The sequence below is a fragment of the Heteronotia binoei genome, chromosome 3 (assembly GCF_032191835.1).
Source record: "Heteronotia binoei isolate CCM8104 ecotype False Entrance Well chromosome 3, APGP_CSIRO_Hbin_v1, whole genome shotgun sequence".
NCBI lineage: Eukaryota > Metazoa > Chordata > Lepidosauria > Squamata > Gekkonidae > Heteronotia > Heteronotia binoei.
The window spans coordinates 102984552-103004647 of record NC_083225.1 but is presented as its reverse complement, the minus strand read 5'-3'; the positions used below and the strand labels follow the sequence as shown (position 1 = coordinate 103004647).

The window sequence follows — 20096 nt, the reverse complement described above, 5'->3', positions numbered from 1 at the left end:
CCTCACACATGCAGTTAGTAGGTTCTTAAACTCTTTGCTAATGGTTATTCTGAATGTGGACAGGCACAGGGGAATTCATTGTATATGGATGCATTTATATGCACTCCTATACCTTGTATTCAGGGCTTTGGGATTACTGAAGCTCCTTAAAAAGTCTGTCCTTTTAAGCACTTCAGTATTTATTACTCTTTTATTTTTCTTTGAAGAAGCCTAAAGTGGTGTATATGATAATCCAGTCATCCATTTTATGCCCACACAACCACCATGTAAAATATGATGGGCTGAGAGAGAATGATTGGCCCAAGGTTGCCCAGTGAGTTTCATGGTGAGCAGAGATAACAATCCTGAGCCTCCCTCAGACCTAATCCACCTCTTTAATCTTTACACCACACCTGATTGTGCTGCTGGTTACTTATTGTGAATATTTTGTTTCATCTTTTGGGTGTATGTTGTTTTCTTAAGTCTCTTTTATAGTACTGTATTATAGAAGAGGGTGATAATCTTCCTGGGGTGCAGGCTGGTGGAGAACTTCTGTCTTCTTCAGACTAACTTCTAGGCCGAATAGCTTGGCAGCCTCTGCAAAGCAGGACGTCATGCAGCAAACGTGGACTATTGCACCCTTCTTAAATCTTCGTTCGCGAAGCCAAGCCGAGAGAGAGAGAGAGATTATAGAAGAGGTATAGCCAGTACATACATAAAAGATAATCACATTTGTAGTCTTTGGCACCATTCAGATGTCGTCATCGGGTGACCTTCCTTGCTGTTGTATGATGGGTGTCTGACATCTAGGCAGTCCTTGAGGATCCTGAGAGGAAAGAAACAAGCTACAGCTTCACTCAGTCCATTTATACCAACACCCACAAACAGTTTAAAGAAAGTATATTTTAGGGTTAGAGTTCTGAATTGGCTGAGATGCACTAGTGAAATGGCTAATGGAACAAATTCACAAGATTATATTTGGTCTTACGAATATTATGTGGGCTATCTAGATTTGGCATCCGTTGATGCAACAAAGCTGAAGGCACACAGATGTAAGTATTAATGCTTCTTATTCAGAGATAAAAAGTTAGGGGAAACTAACCATTTCAGATATAAAACTGTTTATCATAAGGACTTAGTGCAAGGAAATGAAAATACTGTACAGAGCTGTTAACCCACAGCAGTTATGTTTCTGCCACCACTCAAGATGTGATTAGGCCAGGTCCCAGTTTTCTGTTTAGGAGGTGTTCAGTTTTGACAGCTCCAGGAATGCTATGTTTGCAACTGATGCTGGATCGTTCTTTGACTTTCAAAGAAGCTCTACAAAGGATAGTACTCTCCTCCCCCCCTTTTCTGCTACAGCCTTTGCCTGATCATTCCATCTATGCACATGTGTAAGATGGTCTTTTCTAGTCTTGAGTTTTGTAATCCCAAGTCACCACTGTAACTTCTGTTAATACACAGTAAATATTTCCCATGTTTCTAAGATGTAATCTTTCATTGCATTTGTTAATAACTAGCTTTGAAATTTTAATTGCACTACATGAATGCTTGCCCATTGTATGGATACTACATTTTAACTTATAATATTGACCATTTATTGTAAATGTTACACTAAAGTGATGTTGGTATTCCGCTGAACAAATCTAGTTTTTTATTTTTTCAAAAGCTAGCATTAATTTTTATATAACTATTTGTTTATTCAGAGTCAAGAGAATGAAAGATTGACAGACTAACAACACATAAAACAATCCCATGAAATGTGTGAAACACCAAAATAGAGCCATCTTATGTAAGATTTTTGGAAAGGGTATATTTGCCCAGAGACCTATCTTGCAAAGTACATTCTACTGTAGTTCATTGTTCCATGTACAAAATAAGAAAAAGACTTATGTAGATGTTATAATATTTAGTTTATAAAAAGTGTTTTAAATGCTCCAAGATTAACTATATATATTTCATACTGTTATTTTTTTTTTTGGACAGATTCAATTGTCATAGCCTTTTGGATTGGTCTTGCTGCTTTTGTGGCATTTCTCTTCTTCATTTTGTTCTACATCTCCCAAACTGGTTACACATCAATAAAGTAAGTAAGGTGCTTTTTGAAAGCCAGAGCCTATATAAGAAAGCCAGAGCCTATAAGTGCTTGAATATGGCTGATGCGGAATTACACTGGCTAACTTGAACCATTTAGGAACAAAAGCTCTGGCTACATTACCACTAAAATTGAGTATTGTACTTCAAAGGATGCCCCTTTATACTTGGCTGCATTTTAGATGTTTGTGGTTTATCATAACAAACTTTGTGTCCAGTCAGTAGCACATTTAAGACCAACAAAGGTAAAACTTAGTAAGTTGGTCTTAAAGGTGCCACTGGACTCAAACTTTTTTCTGCTGCTTCAGACCAATGTGACTACGCACTTGAATGCAGTTTACTATGTTTGCATTGTATAATCAAGCCTTGCACACCATTCCACTGAGAATTCAACTATTTCACCCTTTTTGCTGGTCTGCCCATGTGACATCTCTTCTCCCCTACCTTGGCCTCTTTTCTGTTCCTGGATCCAATACAAATTCCTTGTCTTTTTTTTTTAACTCCTCCACAGCCTGCCTCCCTCTTGCCTCTTAGCCTCCATTATCTTTGTTTTTGCAGCTTTATCATCTGTATCATGCTGCCTATTCTGCTTTTAAACCCCTCCAAAAACCCACCAGTTCCATGAAGGCTTTGTACAGTCTCTTAATATTCCTCCCTCTCCTACTGAAACTAAGCTTCATATTAAACTACATGGGTAAGTAGAACATTTCTGTACAGAGGAAGCAGACCTTTGAATACCACTTCACCTCCCTCCTGACCTTGTGATCCACCTATGAAAAAGTCATGACCCAGTTTTTTAGTTACAATCCAGTGTGGGATACACTGCTTTAGACTAATGTGTTTCCAAATTATTATAATCAGCAAGCTCTTTATAACTCAGTTCAGATGATGCAAAACTGAGCATTTCTTTGCCACCTTTCCATGCAACTTAGGACCCCCAAGGCAGAAAACAATCAAAACTATTAAAACAGGTATTAAAAACACATTATAAAACCAAATAAAAACTACAATTAAACAAAGCACATAAACAGTTAAAATACATAAACAGGAAGAAGGGTTGTGAGGGAATGCCAAATAGATAAATCTTTACCTGCTGGCAGAAGCAATGATCGAGGGGAACAGATGAATTTCCCTGGTGATTCCATAATTTTAGAACTTCAGCTGAGAGGGCTCATGTTCAAATTCTCACCCTCCTTGATTCAGATGTCAAGAGCATGTGAAGATGACCACAGTGATTGTATAGGTTCATATGAGAGTAGGTGGTCCTTAAGATATATTGGTCCCAAGCTCCAAAGGTCAGTACTGGCACCTTGAATTGTGCCTGGAAGTGATTGAGAGCCACTGTAGGTGGGACAAGACTGGAGTGATATGGCCACCATCACACATTCTTGTCAGCATTGTGTATCCACTGTAGCTTTTAAACACTCTTCAAGGTAAGCCTTGCATAGATCATATTGCTGTAGTCTACTCTAGATGATATAATGTCTGATAATTTCTGTATATCTGCCATGAAATTTCACTATATGATTTTTAAGACACTGTTTGTGATGGTCTGTCACATTCCACTTTAGAACATGCTACCTTGCAAGTGCATACTGCAGGGGAAAAGCATTTGTGGCAGATAAGCTTTTGTGGGTGAGTTGTTAGCCATTATTGATCTTTTCCTTGGGAAATCCATAGTACGTAATGGTTTATGGGAATCTTTAAACTAGCGAATTTTTATTTACAGGAATGGAAGATCACAGAAAATGTTTCCATGGAATTATTCAAAAAATAAACATCAGCAAAATGTGGCTACTAACCATGCTGAACCAACCCTTGCAGAAAACGATGTGGAGGAAACAGAAGGTTCAAGATTAAGTAATGCACAGAAATAGAATGGCACAGACTGGTGGTATAGGAGAAACTATGGGAGGGATGGGAATGAGGAAGGATTTAGAAATTCTCCCTCTCTAGATGTAATTCTCACCTTCCTGGATATGATAATCCCTTAGGAGCTTAAGCAGACCCCCTCCACTGTTTTCCTTAGTCAGCTTGGATTGGCATGCTAGTCAGTTGATCACTCTATTACTGACAGTCTTGTTTTTGACCACAGTCAAATGTTCCAATCAATCAAGAATGTTGTGCAGATTGTGCCAGTTTATTCTCTGTACCTTGTTCTAGTGCCATTTGTTATCAAGGACAAACATTTACTTGCCACCTAGCCCTGCAGCAGTCATAGCCAAGTTACTCACCACCCGCTATGACTGCAAGAATTGGTCTGCTGCTGTTTGCTTAGCACAATAATCTTATTTTTAAAAAAAAAAATAGAGCTTTTTAGGTTTTATTTCCATGTTTCTTTCTTTTTTTAAAATTGTACTTTCAGGAAAGGAGCCTAATAGAACTTCTTCAACAAAGCATGCACATTTATAGAAATTTCATCTAAAAGTGTTGATTTTATTAGCTTGAGTCCATATCTTGTTTTCCAAAACCACGTCAGCTGGCTTGACTAGGGGCAAGTTCTGCTGATCTCCCTTGCCACTGCAAATCCCTAGTTTTAGTGAAGAATGCCCTAGTTTCAGTAGCCAAATGAACTACTGCAGCTGAGGTAACTCAACGCTTCGTTAATTACTAGTGAACAGAAGTTGATACTAAGCATTTTACACATAAATGCATATATTTCTGTGTTTTAACATCTTTTCTTCCAGCAATACAGCCTTTCGATTTTAAGCCCTATGTAACAGGCTAGCACTCTGACATTAAAGTAATGCCACCTGTACAAGTATATCAAAGGAAAATTGTTTTAAACATTGTGTTTTGCCATATTTTATTTTTAAAAAGCATATAATACATATGTATAAGGTCAATATCACATTATTAAAGACATTAATCAGAGTAGAGGACTCAACATGGATTAAATACATTATATCTGTACATTGTTCTCTGTTCCCAAATTAAATAATGCTGAGAAATTATATTCTCCTGTAATAACACCCAACTTGCATGATCATCTAGAAGCTTTCTGTTTCTATTGAAACAATCAGAATATGTAATACAGCCCAGCTCCTTAATTCCCAAAATAGCAGGAATGAGAACTTTATGGTAATTTATTCTCATACTAAATAACTCTCTTAAAGTGAATGTTAACATTTTGAGTGATGTCAAGGAAGTCAAAATCTCATTTTAAAGTTGTTGGGTGTTCTGTACCAATACTTCATTTATTAGTCCATGCCACTTTGATTTAATACAGAAACAATTAATATTAACTTTTTGAACTTTAAGACAAAAGCCTCTTGTTTTCCAGTAGTAATACATAAAACAGCCTTAACATTTTAGTTTCTTACTCAAAATCCGGCATCGTTTTAAGGTTGCTCAAAGCTTACATTTTGTACAGGACTATTAAAAAATTCCTTAGACTCTATGTAGATAGTTTAAAAATAATCACAAGTGGTTTCAGGCATTTAAGACTTCAAGGAATTGTGAAGAATTAAGTACGAATAAATGTCTTTGCACAGCAAAACTATAGCTTCCTCAAGTTCTTCCATTTTGTGAATGTCACCATTTTGTTCTCTGTTGTTTGTTCCACAAATCAGTTTAACATGAGTTATAAACATATCTAGTTGCTGTGCTCCCAGCAAAATATCTCCAATATACAGAGATGTGAGGAATATGCCTGCAGCTAGGAAATACAAAAACCACAGTCAACGATCAATAGAGTTCTGCTTAAGAAAGCTGATAAAAACACATTTCTGTTTACTTAGCATATTTTAAAATGGCATGGATTGTATTGTTTTCCATTACACTGAAAATCATTAGATCCCCACCACTTTCTTTAATAGATGACTAATATCGTTAGAATGTATTAATAAAGAAAAAATTAACATCAGTAGCAAAAAAACGTTATTACTACCAGCACTTTGACCAAAAGAATAAGCTAGGCCAGGTTTATTTAATTTCTTAGATCATGTTTCAGTATCATTAGATCACAATGTTCTATATTAGTGGTTCTCAACATGGTATCAGGGGTAGGGGATGGGCATTCGGATCTACTGGTATTTTTCAAGTATATTTTGGCTTCCCAAATGTATCTGGGTTTTCTTGAAAAAACTAGGGGGGGGAGTTAATCCTGAGAAAATCCTGGATATATTTAGGTATTTTGGGTAGATCTGAAAACAGTGAAGAGGCAGGCTTATGAATTGACAGCAAAAGACAGCCCAAGGATCAGCCAGGTGGTGAGGCGCTAAGAGCTCCCCATCGCTTTGGCTGTGGCTGGCTTCAATCAGACTGCAAGAGAAGCCAGCCCAAGATCAGCTGAGTTGATAGGGAACTGAGAGCTCCAGGCAACAGGAGAGGACAGACAATCAGGTCTGGATTGAGCCCATGGGGAGCCAATTGCTCCCTGCCGGTGCAGCTTTGCACTTTCTTCTGCTGCAGCTTGGTTTAAACCAGACTGCAGGAGAAACCAAGCCAGCCCCAGGATTGGGGTGGTGTTTTTTTACTGATATTTTTCAGTTTGGGTCTATTGGACCTGACAATTCCTGGGATTTCAAAAAAACCCTGAATCCCAATTTTTTTTCAGGTCCATTAGACCTAAACAAAAAAATATTGGTAAGAAAAATTGGTCAGAGGTGCCATGACACTTTCTGAAGTATTTCCTATAGTGCTCACTAGCTTCTCAGCCAAAGCAGAGAGCCAATCCTGCCTTTCCTCCATTTCACTGGAGGAGGAGGTACTTCAGAAGAGCCCAGGAACACTTTCTGTCTGCTGAGATGACCTATTTAGAAACTGCTGTCCATCATAGAAAACACCCTGGCATGGAACCCCTAACCATTTTGTGGAACCTGTCAAAATTTTTGTTATTGGACTCAGGCTTCAAAATTTTGTTATGTGCCAAAAGATCCAATAATCACAGGGTCCTCTGCTTAGTTAATTATATATTATAAATAAATAGAAATTTTCTAAAAGATTTATGAAGCAGAAAGTCCATTATATGCATACTTCCCCTTCTGTGATCTTGCTATAAACAGACATTACCTTTTTTCTTTGTGTCATTCTCGTCCATTGCAGAGAGGCAGAACCTTTTCACTGTCCCAAGATATTCATTTTTCATGAGGCCCTCAGAATCCATTAGGTGAAGCATGACAGTATTAAGCAGGGAGAGATCATTTAGGTCTGAAGTCTCTTCACTGGCATCATGGAAGCTTCGGTAAAGTTTAAATATACCTCTTTTCAGAGCTGCATCCATAAGGATCTCTTGTACCATGGTGGTATTTGGCAAAACATAACTTTTAAACCACTTGAAAGTCAAAAGTACATTTTGTTTGTGGAAGCTCCTGTCAACCAGGGACTTTACTAGCCATCTGAATACTAAGTAAACAATCTTACATGTAAGTTCAGAATTGCCATATTCATTTTGCTCCTTTGAACACTCTGCTGAAATATCTGGAAACACAGGTTCCCAGTGCATCAGGACTACTCTCAGGAGAGATCTGCATTCCTCTAAATCAGAAGGGCTGACCTGAGAAGCTGGACCTTGGTCAGTTTCAGTCTGATTCTTTTTCTGAACAAATTGTGATGATGTTCGAAAAGGTACTTGTGCTTTGTTTTTTTCTTTAATATTTTCTGCAGCAGAAGAAAAATTAAACACATATATAAAGAAATCTTTTTAAATGACTCAGTATATTACCATGTGCCCAACTGAGCCGCCAGACTGTATCGTTCACTTGTATTGGTATTAACTGTTTTATACTGTTTTTAAAACGTTGTTACCCACCCTGAGCCCATTTGTAAAAGGATGGAATATAAATTATAAATATAAATAAATAAATGAAATGTGTTGGTTTTTGAAGAGTGGGAATGAACCCTGTATTTATTTATTTTTTAAAAAAACTGGTGGTGAGAGGAGACTAATGTGCTGAATTGAAGAGTTTTGCAGAAGGGAAATTCCCAGTCGTTTATGCTTATCAACTGTGAGGTATCAGGTTAAAAATTCAGCCTTATTTATAGTGGAACTTTCTCACAGACTCGAGACAGATTAGATAACTGAAATTGGTGCAATCAGTAAAATGAGACATGAAACAATGTAATAGGACCAGGATTACAGAAATCTTAAACAAATACCTCAGAAGTTCCAGGCCTTGAATTCATCAGGAGCTTACAGGAGTGCAGCTCCTGAACCTTTCAGAGGGTTCCCCCTCCTCCTCCCGACCTACCTTGTCCATTGAATAGTAGGTGCAGCTGCATTACAATCCCTGGATTAGGAGAGTGGGCACCCAGCCAGCCACCAAGAGCTTTGCCACACCCCCAGCAGCCCTCATTAACCCCTGGAGAAGCCTGCACCATTCTTTGTCCACTTATGTGATTTTGGGTAGCGGGTGGCTTGCTGGTCTTTTGATTGGGAGAGGGGGTGGCCAAGGAGCTCCAGGTGAGTGAGGCCTGCTTGGGCTGGCTGCATCTCTAGCCAGCCCAAGCAGGCCTCACTCACCCAGGGCTCTCCTTTCTTGCTTTTGGCGGGTGGGGAGGGGGGCAGCATATGCTAATAAGTTATGCTAAAGAGCTCTATCACCTATTTTTCTACAAAACGACCCCTGAGAAGTTCTAAAAAGTATTCCATAAAATCCCAATTCATCAGCCCTAACTCAATCACTGAACACTTTACCTCAAACAATGATCCTACAGTTCTTCTGGAAAACATCTGAATTTAAGCTAAAAACTACCTTTATATCACCAGAACATCACAGACTTTACATCATAAGAATGTAAGCAGAGCCCTGTTGGATCAGAACAAAGGTCTATCTAGCCCAGCATCGTGTCTCACACAATGGCTAACCAATTCCTCTGGAGGGCCAAGAACAGGGCAAAGAGGCTGAGGTCTTCCCCTGATGTTGCCTCCTCACTCCAGGTTCAGAAGTTTAGTGCCTCTGAATGTGGAGATACCCTTCCATATATCATGGCTAGTAGCCATTGATAGACTTAGGTGCCACCAGCCAAAAATATTTATCTTTAGTCTCAAATATTTTAAACTAACAGTAACAATTCAACAAATCATATTCTCTTTTCCTCTCAGAAGAGGCTTTTTTAAAAAAGAAAAGTTCAGAAACGAGATGGCTCATATGCTGGACTTACACTATCTCTAAAATCAAGTTAGGTTTTCTCCAAGTTCTTTCTCAGTCATCCCTTCCCCATACCAGATCTGATGGCATACAGGTAATTGGCTAGGGACTCCCAAAATTCTAGATCTAGTCTGATTCAGATTCATTCCTTATTTTCTTAGGAATGTGAATCAAGTTCTCAGAAGTATTTCATAAAATTAGAATTAATAAAATTAGTAAAAAATATACAGACTAAGAATACATTTTCAACTTACTAAGTAATTCCTTGGTTTGGTATTGTTGAGCAATTGTTTGCAGATCATCTTGAAGCTTCACATCTTTGCCAATTATGCTCCACTTATGCAAGAGCAGCAGAATATCTTTGTTTGACAGAACATGTTCATTCACAGTAAATCTGCCCATTTCTTTGAAGGCCTCAATTACGATTGCACGGTATTCTAATATGGAGCTTAACAGGCTGAAAAACTGAATCAGCTGGGCAAAATCCAAATTGGCACTATTTGGTAGAAAATGGCAAGAATTTTTAATTTAAAAAAAGATCTAATATTTCTCTAGAAAGGCTTTCAACTAAAACTGCAGCTACAATTTTAAGCTTCTGTTTGTTTTTAATACAATTTTTGTTTGTTAGAAAGCAACATGATGGTTAATTTCATACCTGAGAGGATAGATTACCCAATTGTTAGGTCCTTCTCTGTTGATAAGCAGACCTTGCAGAAAAGAAGTAGGTTTTTATACCCCCCCTATTCTCTATTTCAAGGAGTTTCAAAGTGGTTTACAATCATCTTTCACTTCTCTTCCCCACAGAAGGCACCTTGTGAGGTAGGTGGATCTGAGAGATTTCTGAGAGAGCTGTGACTAGCCCAAGGTCACCCAGCAGACTTCCTGTGGAAGAGTGGGGAATCAAACCCAGCTCTCCAGATTAGAGTCCTCTGCTTTTAACCACTATACCATGCTGGCTCTCACCATGTTGGGACCATGGTGAGAGCCAGCATGTTGGGACCATACTCTGACTCATGGGAAAAAGCAAGCTGGTGTGGGTGAAATCCTGTGTGTGTGAAAGGATCCAACCTCATGGCTAGTCTGTGAAAGTCTGATTCTATCTGTAAGCATCCAAGAGGATTCAAACTACGCTGAAGCCATAAGTAGCCTCAGCCAGGTTTCTCTTTTGATTATCTGGAGACATGTGAGCTGATCTGTTCTTTAAAAACAACCTGTAAATAAATAAATTTTATTTGTTATTTGCATACAGCCTCCTGCCTCCATGATCTCCATGTTCTTGCTCACCACAAAACTGACCTCAAGCAGTGAACCCAAAGTCTTTACGCTTGCTATCCTAAGAAATTCTGTAACTGAGGGGAGGTTTTACAGTTCAAAACAAACCTGGATCCCCCAAATCATAAGAGGCTGTGTGGATTCCCTCAGTTGATAAAAAGGGCAGAATTCTCCAGTTACTCAGAAAAAAACATAAAGCCAGGTCTCCGCTGAGAAGGAAAGGGTTAATAATGTCATAGTAATATAATTACTGAGAAACTTAGACTACTGTAAGTTCCTTAGCAGCAAAACTTTCTAAATAAATAAGGATGGTGGTTTGTCACCATTCACAAGAGCAAAAGATTAACTGATCAGGGATTATAATGCTAGTATTAACATTTAATGTAGCAATATCAAATAGCAACACATGACACTATTAAAAACAGAGTGATACTTGCCGGATGTGTTTCAATAATGTTATTAAAACATGTAGAAATTCATTGACAAGTTGGAGAGGAAGGAACTTCTGATTCTCTAGAAGTTTCTTTCTGCAAGGCATTTGGAGTGACTTCTGCTTGTCTCCTAAATTTGTAATCCAGAGGGTATGGACTAAGAAGATTACATAGTTTAACATCTTGTTTTCTAAAAACCTGAAAATATAAATTAAAAAAACACAGATGAATACATATAATTATTTGTGCAGGGAGGGGAGGATTAATCTTCTAACTGCAAAAAAATTGACACACATTATATCTGAGGTATTTCTATTCCAAGCCAAAGTCCAATGTATTTGGGGGTAGGAAAATTCCCACCAAAAAAGCATGTTTTTGGTGGCAGAAATAACTGTGTTTCACAGTATTAAAACATCCAGAGCTTGAAAACCTTTTTTAAAAAAACTTTTATAATTTTTATTTGAAAACCCATTTTGATGTGAGGCAACATATTTTGTTTGCATACATCCACCCCCCTCCTTATCATATTGAATAACTTGTACCAGTATGGTTCCTTCACAAAATTATAATATTGTTTAAAAATCTGAAACAAAATGTATATTTTGAATCAAAGATATTAGAAAACTAAAATATTCATTAATTTTAAAGGACAACATAAAATTAGCATGTTTGTACCTTGTGGTATTTTCTACCCCAAGAACATCCCTCTCTGTTATGAAGTAAATATTCTCCAGATTGTCAGGAAGGATCATCACCAAGGCCTATATCCAGAACACCAAAAAATGGTTTCCTGGACCAGTGTTTTCTTAATAAATTCATGCAGTGATTTAAACCTGATATATTAAATGGGCTTGAGGTTAAAAGATCCCCCAGTTCCAAATGCATACATTTTTTGAGGTTGTTTTGTGTCCTGGGTGCTTTGTTTTTTGCATACTGTAAGTAGTATTTGGCTATACTTTGGGAACATTGGTTACTATTGTACAGGTAAGAATATCCTAAGAGGACAACCGCTTCTCTATGAATCCTGAGAACAAAAGTGTAACCAGGGTTTGGTCTTAGTGTGGTAATTACTCACTCCAGAATATTAAAAATGTAAACATTAACAGCAATGTAGTTTATGATACTGCACAATTATCCACCCACTGACAGAAATATAGTCCCATGTTCCTAGCTACACAAAATATCACCCCAGTTGTTACAAGGAGATTGTAATGGCCCTGAAAAACATACACCACTTCAGCTGTTGATATACTCCAGAGGTGGCTCTCTTAAGTCTTCCAAAGAAACACCAAGTGTCAAAAATTCTATATCACAGCAGGCTTTGCACATTGTTCCATGGGTAATGCTCCTGTACTAGATGGGGTGCCAGTTCTCTACATTGTCTCTCCAAGTTCATCAGGAAAACATGGAATGTACCAACTGCATTCTGATCACCACTTACTGACCTAGGCAACCTCAAGGTACTTCACCTATCCAAGGGTCCCCTTCTCCATCTGCCCAAGGTCCCAGACTTGCCATCACAACACCATGAAAACATTTTGCATCCAGAGAATACACGAAAATGAATGTTTGGAAAACAGACTGGGTTATTCTGCTCCACTTCACTGAATGCAGCAGCAGAGACAGAAGTTAGTCCTCCACCTGCTGAACAAACAATGAACCCAGGAGCACTGCCTGTGAGAAAGGCCAGCACTGAGCTACGCAGTGTACTGCATTGGATAGCAGCCTGAAGAATCTGGATACGAAAGGACTGAGAAAAAAAAAGCTGTGCAGTCCCATTCCATGGTCCTACTCCTATGCTTTCCCCTATAAATACAATATTAAGCAATCTATAACCTTGCAATAACAAGCCTCAGGCTTACATGATAAGCACAGAGCTTGTTTTTTAAACTAGTTTCAAAATGGCTATCAAAGGCCAAATTTATACACAGCCATCTTGACTTAACTGGAAAGATGAGGGAGAAAATACTGGAAACAGCAATGAAATATCCCACACTACATTCTCTCAGCCACTCTCCCATTTTAAATGTACAAATAATTATAATAATTCAGCACTGAGTCCTGAATAGCCTTCTAGGTACCTTTTCTGTAGAATAAACAACAGCCATGTTAAAAGGCTATGATCTCTTATTAGCTCATAGGCAGCTTTGGTGATGCAGGCAGCATTTTGTAGTATTTCCAAAATTTGATACTGAAAGAGAGAACAGGTTCATTTTGTTACTAAAACACCCTTATTATTTAGCCAAAGCTGCAATTTTAAGCTTTTAATAGCCAAACAATAGCAGTGCAATTACATCTAAAATTATCTACAAATCCAACAAGTCTGGAAGCACCTTAAAGACAAACATACTACAAGACTTGTCATCATTTTTGCTGCAACAAACTAACAAAGCTATCCCTCTAGAATCGTCTTCTAATTGTTTGGCAAGTATGGGCAGAATCCAGCATAGTGCAAAAGGCCTGGGAAATACAGATTTGTATACATGCCCTGACTTCTGTTCCACCACAGCTTCTAGGGAAAGGAGGAGTATAGTGATGTTCCACCCCTAAACCTATCAGGAAAAAGAGGTTATCTGAAGAATGGCGTCCTGAATACTACAACTGATGGTTCCCATCCAGCTGCCATCTTGCTTTAGCTGGATATTAGCAACCAGGTGCTGGATGCCCAGCTGAAAGGCAGAGATCCTTGTCACATCATGCCAGGCCCAACCAGGGGAAGACTCTGGCCAAGCTCTGAACTGGGTCATATGTATTTCTGCTCGGGCTGGCTCCTGATATACTTGGTATAAAAGGAGTTGTACCTTCTGTACCTATTTTACTGGGGCTAAGTCATGCCTCTTATTTCTAACAAAAAGAAAATAAGCCATGGTGTATATTCTGCAAGACAGAACTTCCCTTTCTGTCCATCAGTCCCTTCTGACCTCAGAGAACCATGCAGATGGGGAGGCTGCACCAAGGAGGAAGGAGGGGGAAAATCACTTTCTCTCTATCTCTCTCCTGAAACCACCAGCTCTGCTGACATAATGTTGCCTCCTTCTTCCTCCTCCTCTTCACGGCAGCCTCTCAATCCAAAAGCAATTAATTAGTCCTCACAGATTCCATGATCCCAGGAAGCACCTTTCTTGCATCAGAAGGGGCTGGTGGAGAAAAGGAAAAATGGAGACGATGCACAATCATCACCAACTGCTGATGGACTGTTGGGTTTAGCGTATTATTTATTTAAAATATTTATATCTTGCATATTCTTGGCAAGTGGGCTTCCAAAGCATATGGTCAATACACATTGCTCACATTGCTTATTTATAATTACACTATCAGGGTGGCACCTGATTAGAGTTAAATAATTAATTAGAGTTAAATAATTCATTCCTGAAAGAAAACAGTTTTCAATTTAGCATAAATAAACTCCCTTTGTAATGCAATTAGTTTTTTCCTCTTCTTCAGGATGACCCAAATCATGTGCAGTGATTTCATTACTGATATATAGCCTCCCCCCCCCCCCCAAAAAGGTGTGTTACACAATTTAGGTTACAATTATCAAAATGCAGCACAAAATCTATATCTGGTTTTCACATCCTTTTCTTGGTTTGCAGGAGAACTACATGTAACAGTTGGATTCTAACTTAAAACCTTATCAATAAATGCTGAGGTCTCAGGCTCAATGTCGGCAAGGTATGACAGACTTAACTAGACTGGATCCCTTTTAGATCTGTACGGATGAGATCATTTTAAAAAGTCACCAAATATCCATTTTGTTTTAAATGAAAAACAGTTGTATATTTTGAGGTATCTGTGTTTTTAGTTACATTTTACCTGGGTAGCTTCATCACAAAGTGGGCTGTGGAAGAAAGAAAGAACGACATGGAAAATCCTCTGATAATCATACAATTCATAGCAGTGTTTATCTCGAAGTCCTTCCCCAATAATTGCTAGAACCCATTTCCGTTCCAATTTGTGCTGGAAGACAAAGAAGAGCCACCAAGAGTATGCAAAAATTAATTATGTGAAAATCAAATACATTGCGCTGTATCTCAGTCTTTTCCATCTTATTTCACTAGATTCATAGACTAAAATATCTCCAGTTAAAAGATTTAACGTGTGCAGGGCTGGGGAAGAGAAATGAAGAAAAAAATGTTGCAAATGCAAAGAAAAACAGTGATGCCCAAACTTTTTACTAAGATCATCTGATTTTCCATGATCTTAACTAGAAATCCCAGCTACAGTAGCCCTTTTTGTTATTCCATCTATGAAACTCACACAATGCCTTCACCAGGTTTCCATGGGCTTCTGGTGAATCTGCACTTGGCATATGTAGGGATATTCACCGACATAAAACTTGGTTGCATATTAGTTTGTGCAATTCAACACTACACACATGAAGAAACATACTCAACTGTCATTGTTTTAAAAAATTCAATGTTTGTTTATTTATTTAATTCGATTTTTAGCCTGTCCTTCCCATAGAACAGGCTCAGGGCAGGTTACATCATAAAAACAATCAACAGTAAAAAAACAACTTAAAATATATAAAATCCAGGGCTTTTTTTGGAGCAGGAACTCCTTTTCATATTAGGTCACACACTCCTGATGTAGCCAATTTTCTAAGAGCTTACAGGGCTCTTCTTACAGGCCTTACTGTAAGCTCTCAGAGGATTAGCCACATCAGGGGTGTGTGGCCTAACATGCAAAGGAGTTCCTGCTACAAAAAAAGCCCTGATAAAATCTAAAATCACAGCTTAACAACAGGTACTGACTCACAGACAAGGCCTATCATCGAGGTCCAGCAGGTCTTATAGCACTGTGATGGAATGAAGGGGGGAGGCTGGTAACAAATGATGTCCACTGCTTCAGCTGAAAGCCTGGCAAAAGAGTTCTATTTTACAGACCCTGCGGAACTGAAGCAGATCCCACAGGGCCAGGATCTACAGGGGGAACTTATTCCACCAGGCCCTGGCCCTCATCGAGGCCAGATGGACATCTCTGGGGCTGGGTATCACCAGAAGTTGTTGGGTTACTGATCGTAAAGACCTACAGGACTCATACAGGGGGAGGCGGTCCCATAAGTATGCTGGCCCCTGGCCGTATAAGGCTTTAAAGGTAAGTACCAACGCCTTAAACCGGATCCGGCACTCAATGGGTAGCCAGTGCAGTTCATGCAGCACAGGATGGATCTGTGCCTGTATAGGTGATGATGTCAACATCTGTGCAGCAGCATTCTGCACCAGCTGGAGTTTCTGGAGGAGGGTCAAGGGCAACCCCACGTAGAGAGTTACAATAATCTAGACTGGAAGTGACCATCGCATGGGTCACTGTGGCCAGGTCACTGGGGGGATGAGATACAGGACCAACTATCAGACCCACCTCAGATGGAAAAAGGCCGATCTGGCAGTGGTGGTAACCTGGGCCTCCATAGTCAGAGAGGCATCCAGGAATACCCCCGAGCTCTTCACCCTTGATGTGGGCTTCAATGGAGCATCACCAAAGGATGGGAGCCTAGGCACAGGACCTCCATCTTTGCTGGATTCAATTTCAGCCAGCTCCGTTGCAACCAACCTGCCACAGCTTGCAATGCCCTACCCAGTTCCTCTGGGGCCGAATCCAGGTGGCCATCCATCAGCAGATAAAGCTGGGTGTCGTCTGCATATTGATGACACCCCATCCCATACCTCCAGATAATCTGGGCAAGGCGGCATATGTAGATGTTGAATAACATCAGGGAAAGAATTGCTCCCTGGGGCCCATCACATTGTAATGGGTGCCACTGGGATAGTGCACCCCCAAGCGCCACACTCTGTCTCCAAGCGTGGAGATAGGAGACCAGCCATTGTAGGGCCAGCCCCCGTATCCCTGCGTCGGTGAGATGGTGGCCCAACATTTCATGGTCAACTGTATCGAACGCTGCTTACAGATCAAGAAAAATCAGTGGCGCCGAACCGCCTCGATCTAGATGCCTATGGAGATCATCCACCAAGGTGGCCAATGCGGTCTCCGTCCCATGGGCAGGCGGAAGCCGAACTGGAAGGGACCCAGGACATCAGCATCCTCCAAGAAAGTCTGAAGCTGCATTGCCACTGTCTCCCCATTACCTTGGCCAGGAACGGCAAGTTCAAAACTGGGCAGTAGTTTGCTAGGACTGTAGGGTCCAAAGATGGTTTCTTCAGGAGAAGATTGACCACTTCCTCCCTCAAGGCCCCCGAGAATGCCCCTGTTGAGAGGGACAAGTTGATGATCTCTCTCAGGGGAGTTTGTATGCTCTCACCACAGGCTTTAACCAACCATGATGGACAAGGATCAAGAGGGCAAGTGGTGGGTTTCACAGCAGCCAGGGTCTTATCAACTTCATCCTGGGAGAGCAGGCTGAAATGGTCCAAAACTGGACCTGAAGGGGCTTCCAGTTCCATTATTGCAGGGTTGGGGAACCTTTTTTCTGCCAAGGGCCATTTGGATATTTATAACATTATTTGTGGGCCATACAAAATTATCAACTTAAAGAACAGTGTTCTGCTGAGGGAGAATGATTCAGGCCAGCAAAATTAATGCAAATAATTGTTTTTCTATTTGAAGTCATGTGGGGGGGGGGGAGAGAGGAAGGAAAGGGAAGAAAGGAAAATGAATGGAGGGAAGAAAGGATAATAAAGGAAAATAAAGAAATGGGGGAAGAGAAAGAAAGGGAAATAAAGAAATGGTGGAAACAAAGGGGGAAGAAAGAGAAATAAAGAAAAGGGGGGAAGAAAGGGGAATAGGGAAATGAAGAAATAAGAATGAAGGTGGGTAAAGGGAAATAAAGAAATGTGGGGAAGAAATGAAAAGAAAGGAAAAGAAAGAAATGTGGGGAAGAAATGAAAAGAAAAGAAAAGAAAGAAAGGGGAGAAGGGAAATAAAAAAGCGGAAAGGGGAATTAGAGCAAACAAAGAAATGGGGGGAAGAAATAGAAAGAAAAGGAAATAAAGAAATGAGGGGAAAATGTACCTGAACTGCAGCAATCCTTGCTGGCCAGCGGGTCCCAGGGAGGCCACCACATGGCTCAGCTTGGCCCAGCAATCCCGAGGGCCAGACCAAGTGATCTCGAGGGCCATAAATGGCCCTCGGGCCTAATGTTCCCCACCCCTACATTATTGTATCAATTGTGGCTGGAAGGTCACGGCAGAGTGACAAGACTTTATCTGCAAAATAATTTGTGAAAGTCACGCAGTCTGTATCAAATTCCCTAATGTTTGGCATGCCCTGAGGCAACGATGTTAAGGACCAAATTAATCTAAATAATTGAGCTGGGTGCGATTTTGCAGAAATGATGGAGGCAGCATAGAACTCCTTCTTTGCTGCCTTCATCACCATCTCTTAGGTCTTCATAAACGATGTATAAGACGTTCTTGTAGCTTCATCTTGTGCATTCCACCACACTCTCTCTAGTTTTCTCAGCTCCTGTTTCATCCACCTCAACTCCAAGGAATACCAAGCAGCCAAGTTGGTATGGAGGTGGAAAGGGCGCTGGGCAGCAACCACATCGACGGCCAGTCTTCCACCAGCTCATCCAATGGGCCGTCAGGGGGAACTGGATCCCGCAAAGCCTCCTGGAACCTATTTGGGTCCATTTGGCTCTGCAAGTGAGCATAAATCCACTCGCCGCCTAAACAGGGAGGGTTAGGCATGCATAACTGGGCCTTCAGGACAAAGTGATCTGACCATGGCAGCACATCCATGATAATACAGTCCACTCCAATCCCTGAGACAAAGATAAGATCTAGCATGTGACCAGCTTGATGTGTGGAAGCTGAAACAACTTGGGAGAGCCCTAGTGCCGCCATGGAGGACACCAGGTCCTTAGCCTGAGAGGTCACATCCTCAGCATGGACACTGAAGTCTCCCAGAACCAATAGTCTGGGATACTCCAATGACCAGGCAGATATAGCCTCCAGCAGGCCAGGCAGGACACTGGCTGGTGTGTTAAATGGACAGTACACCAGTCAAATGGCAAAGCTCTCCTCAGCATCCCTCATTAGGCCAACACATTCAATGCCAGCAATCTGTGTCTCAGGGAGTGCCCTGAAGAGAAAGTCTCCTGGATAAGCATCGCCACCCCCCGCCCCCCGCCCATTAGTCTTGGACTGGTGGAGGACCGAAAAGCCTGGGGGGGGGGCAGCTGCCACAAGGCAATGGTTTCACCATCCCACACCCAGGTCTTGGTCACACAAGCCAGGTCTACCACCTGTTCCACCAGATAATCCCAGAGAACAGAGATCTTATTGTTGATAGACCTGGCATGTGACTTACTGAATTTTGAATTACATTCTGCAAGCTGCAGTGCAGTAAGCAGAAAGAGAAACAGTGTGGAAGCAAAGTAACAATGTCTGAAGAGGAGAGGACAACAGAAAGTTTGAGGGAGAGGCAGCCAGCCATGCTAAACACAAAAAAATCTTTTAAAAAAATGAACTATTTTTGAAGACTTTTAAGATGCAGGGCCAGCGTTTATACATGAAGACATGTTGAAATTTTGTTGCATGAATTAAACAAAGGTTTTCAAAATCTCTTAGCAGATATCATTTGTGTACAAAATTCCTTGGGCATGGAATACCAGGCAAGCTATTTAGAAATTTCCACCAGCTATATGTAGCTCTGCTCACTGTACCTCATTCCTTGTCTGAAGAAGTATGCATTCATACAAAGCTTACATTCTGAATAAAGCTTTGTTGGTCTTAAAGGTGCTACTGGACTCCTACTTTGTCCTATTGCTTCAGACAAACACAGCTGCCCACCTGGATCTATTTAGAAATGGCCATTCATGCAACATATGCATAGCCAGCCAGTATGGTACAAAGTTTAACATGTCAAGACTAGGACTGGAGACACCCAGGTTTGAATCCCACTCTGCCTTGAAGCTTGCTGGGCAGCCTGAGCCAGTCACTCACTCTTTTAGCCTCACCACCCCACAAAGCTTTTGCAAAGATACAATGGTAGAGGAGAGAACAAGGCATGCCACTCTGAGCTGTTTGGAATAACGGCAGAATAAAGCATGATAGAGTAATATTTATATTACCTCTAAATCAAAACTGTAGAAGAGCTGAAAAAATCCTGGCACTTTCCTCAAATTCAAGTATTGGTGAGAAAGAAGGAACTTGTTCAGCTTTGTGTACATATGTTCCTCTGTGAAAGAAAGAGAGTAATTGTTGTAGCATGAGGAAAAATAAGTATGTGAATTCCATTAGGTGCACAGAAGAAATTGAATAATTTT

The 20096-nt window shown here is 40.4% G+C and overlaps 1 protein-coding gene and 1 long non-coding RNA gene across 2 annotated transcripts in view; one reads left to right on the top strand and one right to left on the bottom strand.

Annotated features, from left to right (window-relative positions):
• Window positions 1–855: 855 nt before the first annotated feature.
• On the top strand, window positions 856–5572 carry LOC132568480 (uncharacterized). The gene is made up of 3 exons (XR_009555193.1): window positions 856–1031; window positions 1966–2065; window positions 3803–5572. It is a non-coding gene; the product is annotated as an uncharacterized LOC132568480 (long non-coding RNA).
• The window catches only part of URB1 (URB1 ribosome biogenesis homolog), an 85697-nt gene continuing 70463 nt past the window's right edge, over window positions 4863–20096 (bottom strand). The window contains exons 33-39 of the mRNA XM_060234325.1: window positions 19902–20008; window positions 14681–14824; window positions 12949–13058; window positions 10874–11065; window positions 9419–9660; window positions 7087–7674; window positions 4863–5731 (exon numbers count right to left, since the gene is read on the bottom strand). Coding sequence (XP_060090308.1) covers window positions 5514–5731; window positions 7087–7674; window positions 9419–9660; window positions 10874–11065; window positions 12949–13058; window positions 14681–14824; window positions 19902–20008 — 1601 coding nt within the window. The 3' untranslated portion in view covers window positions 4863–5513. The remainder of the gene's footprint in view (window positions 5732–7086; window positions 7675–9418; window positions 9661–10873; window positions 11066–12948; window positions 13059–14680; window positions 14825–19901; window positions 20009–20096) is intronic.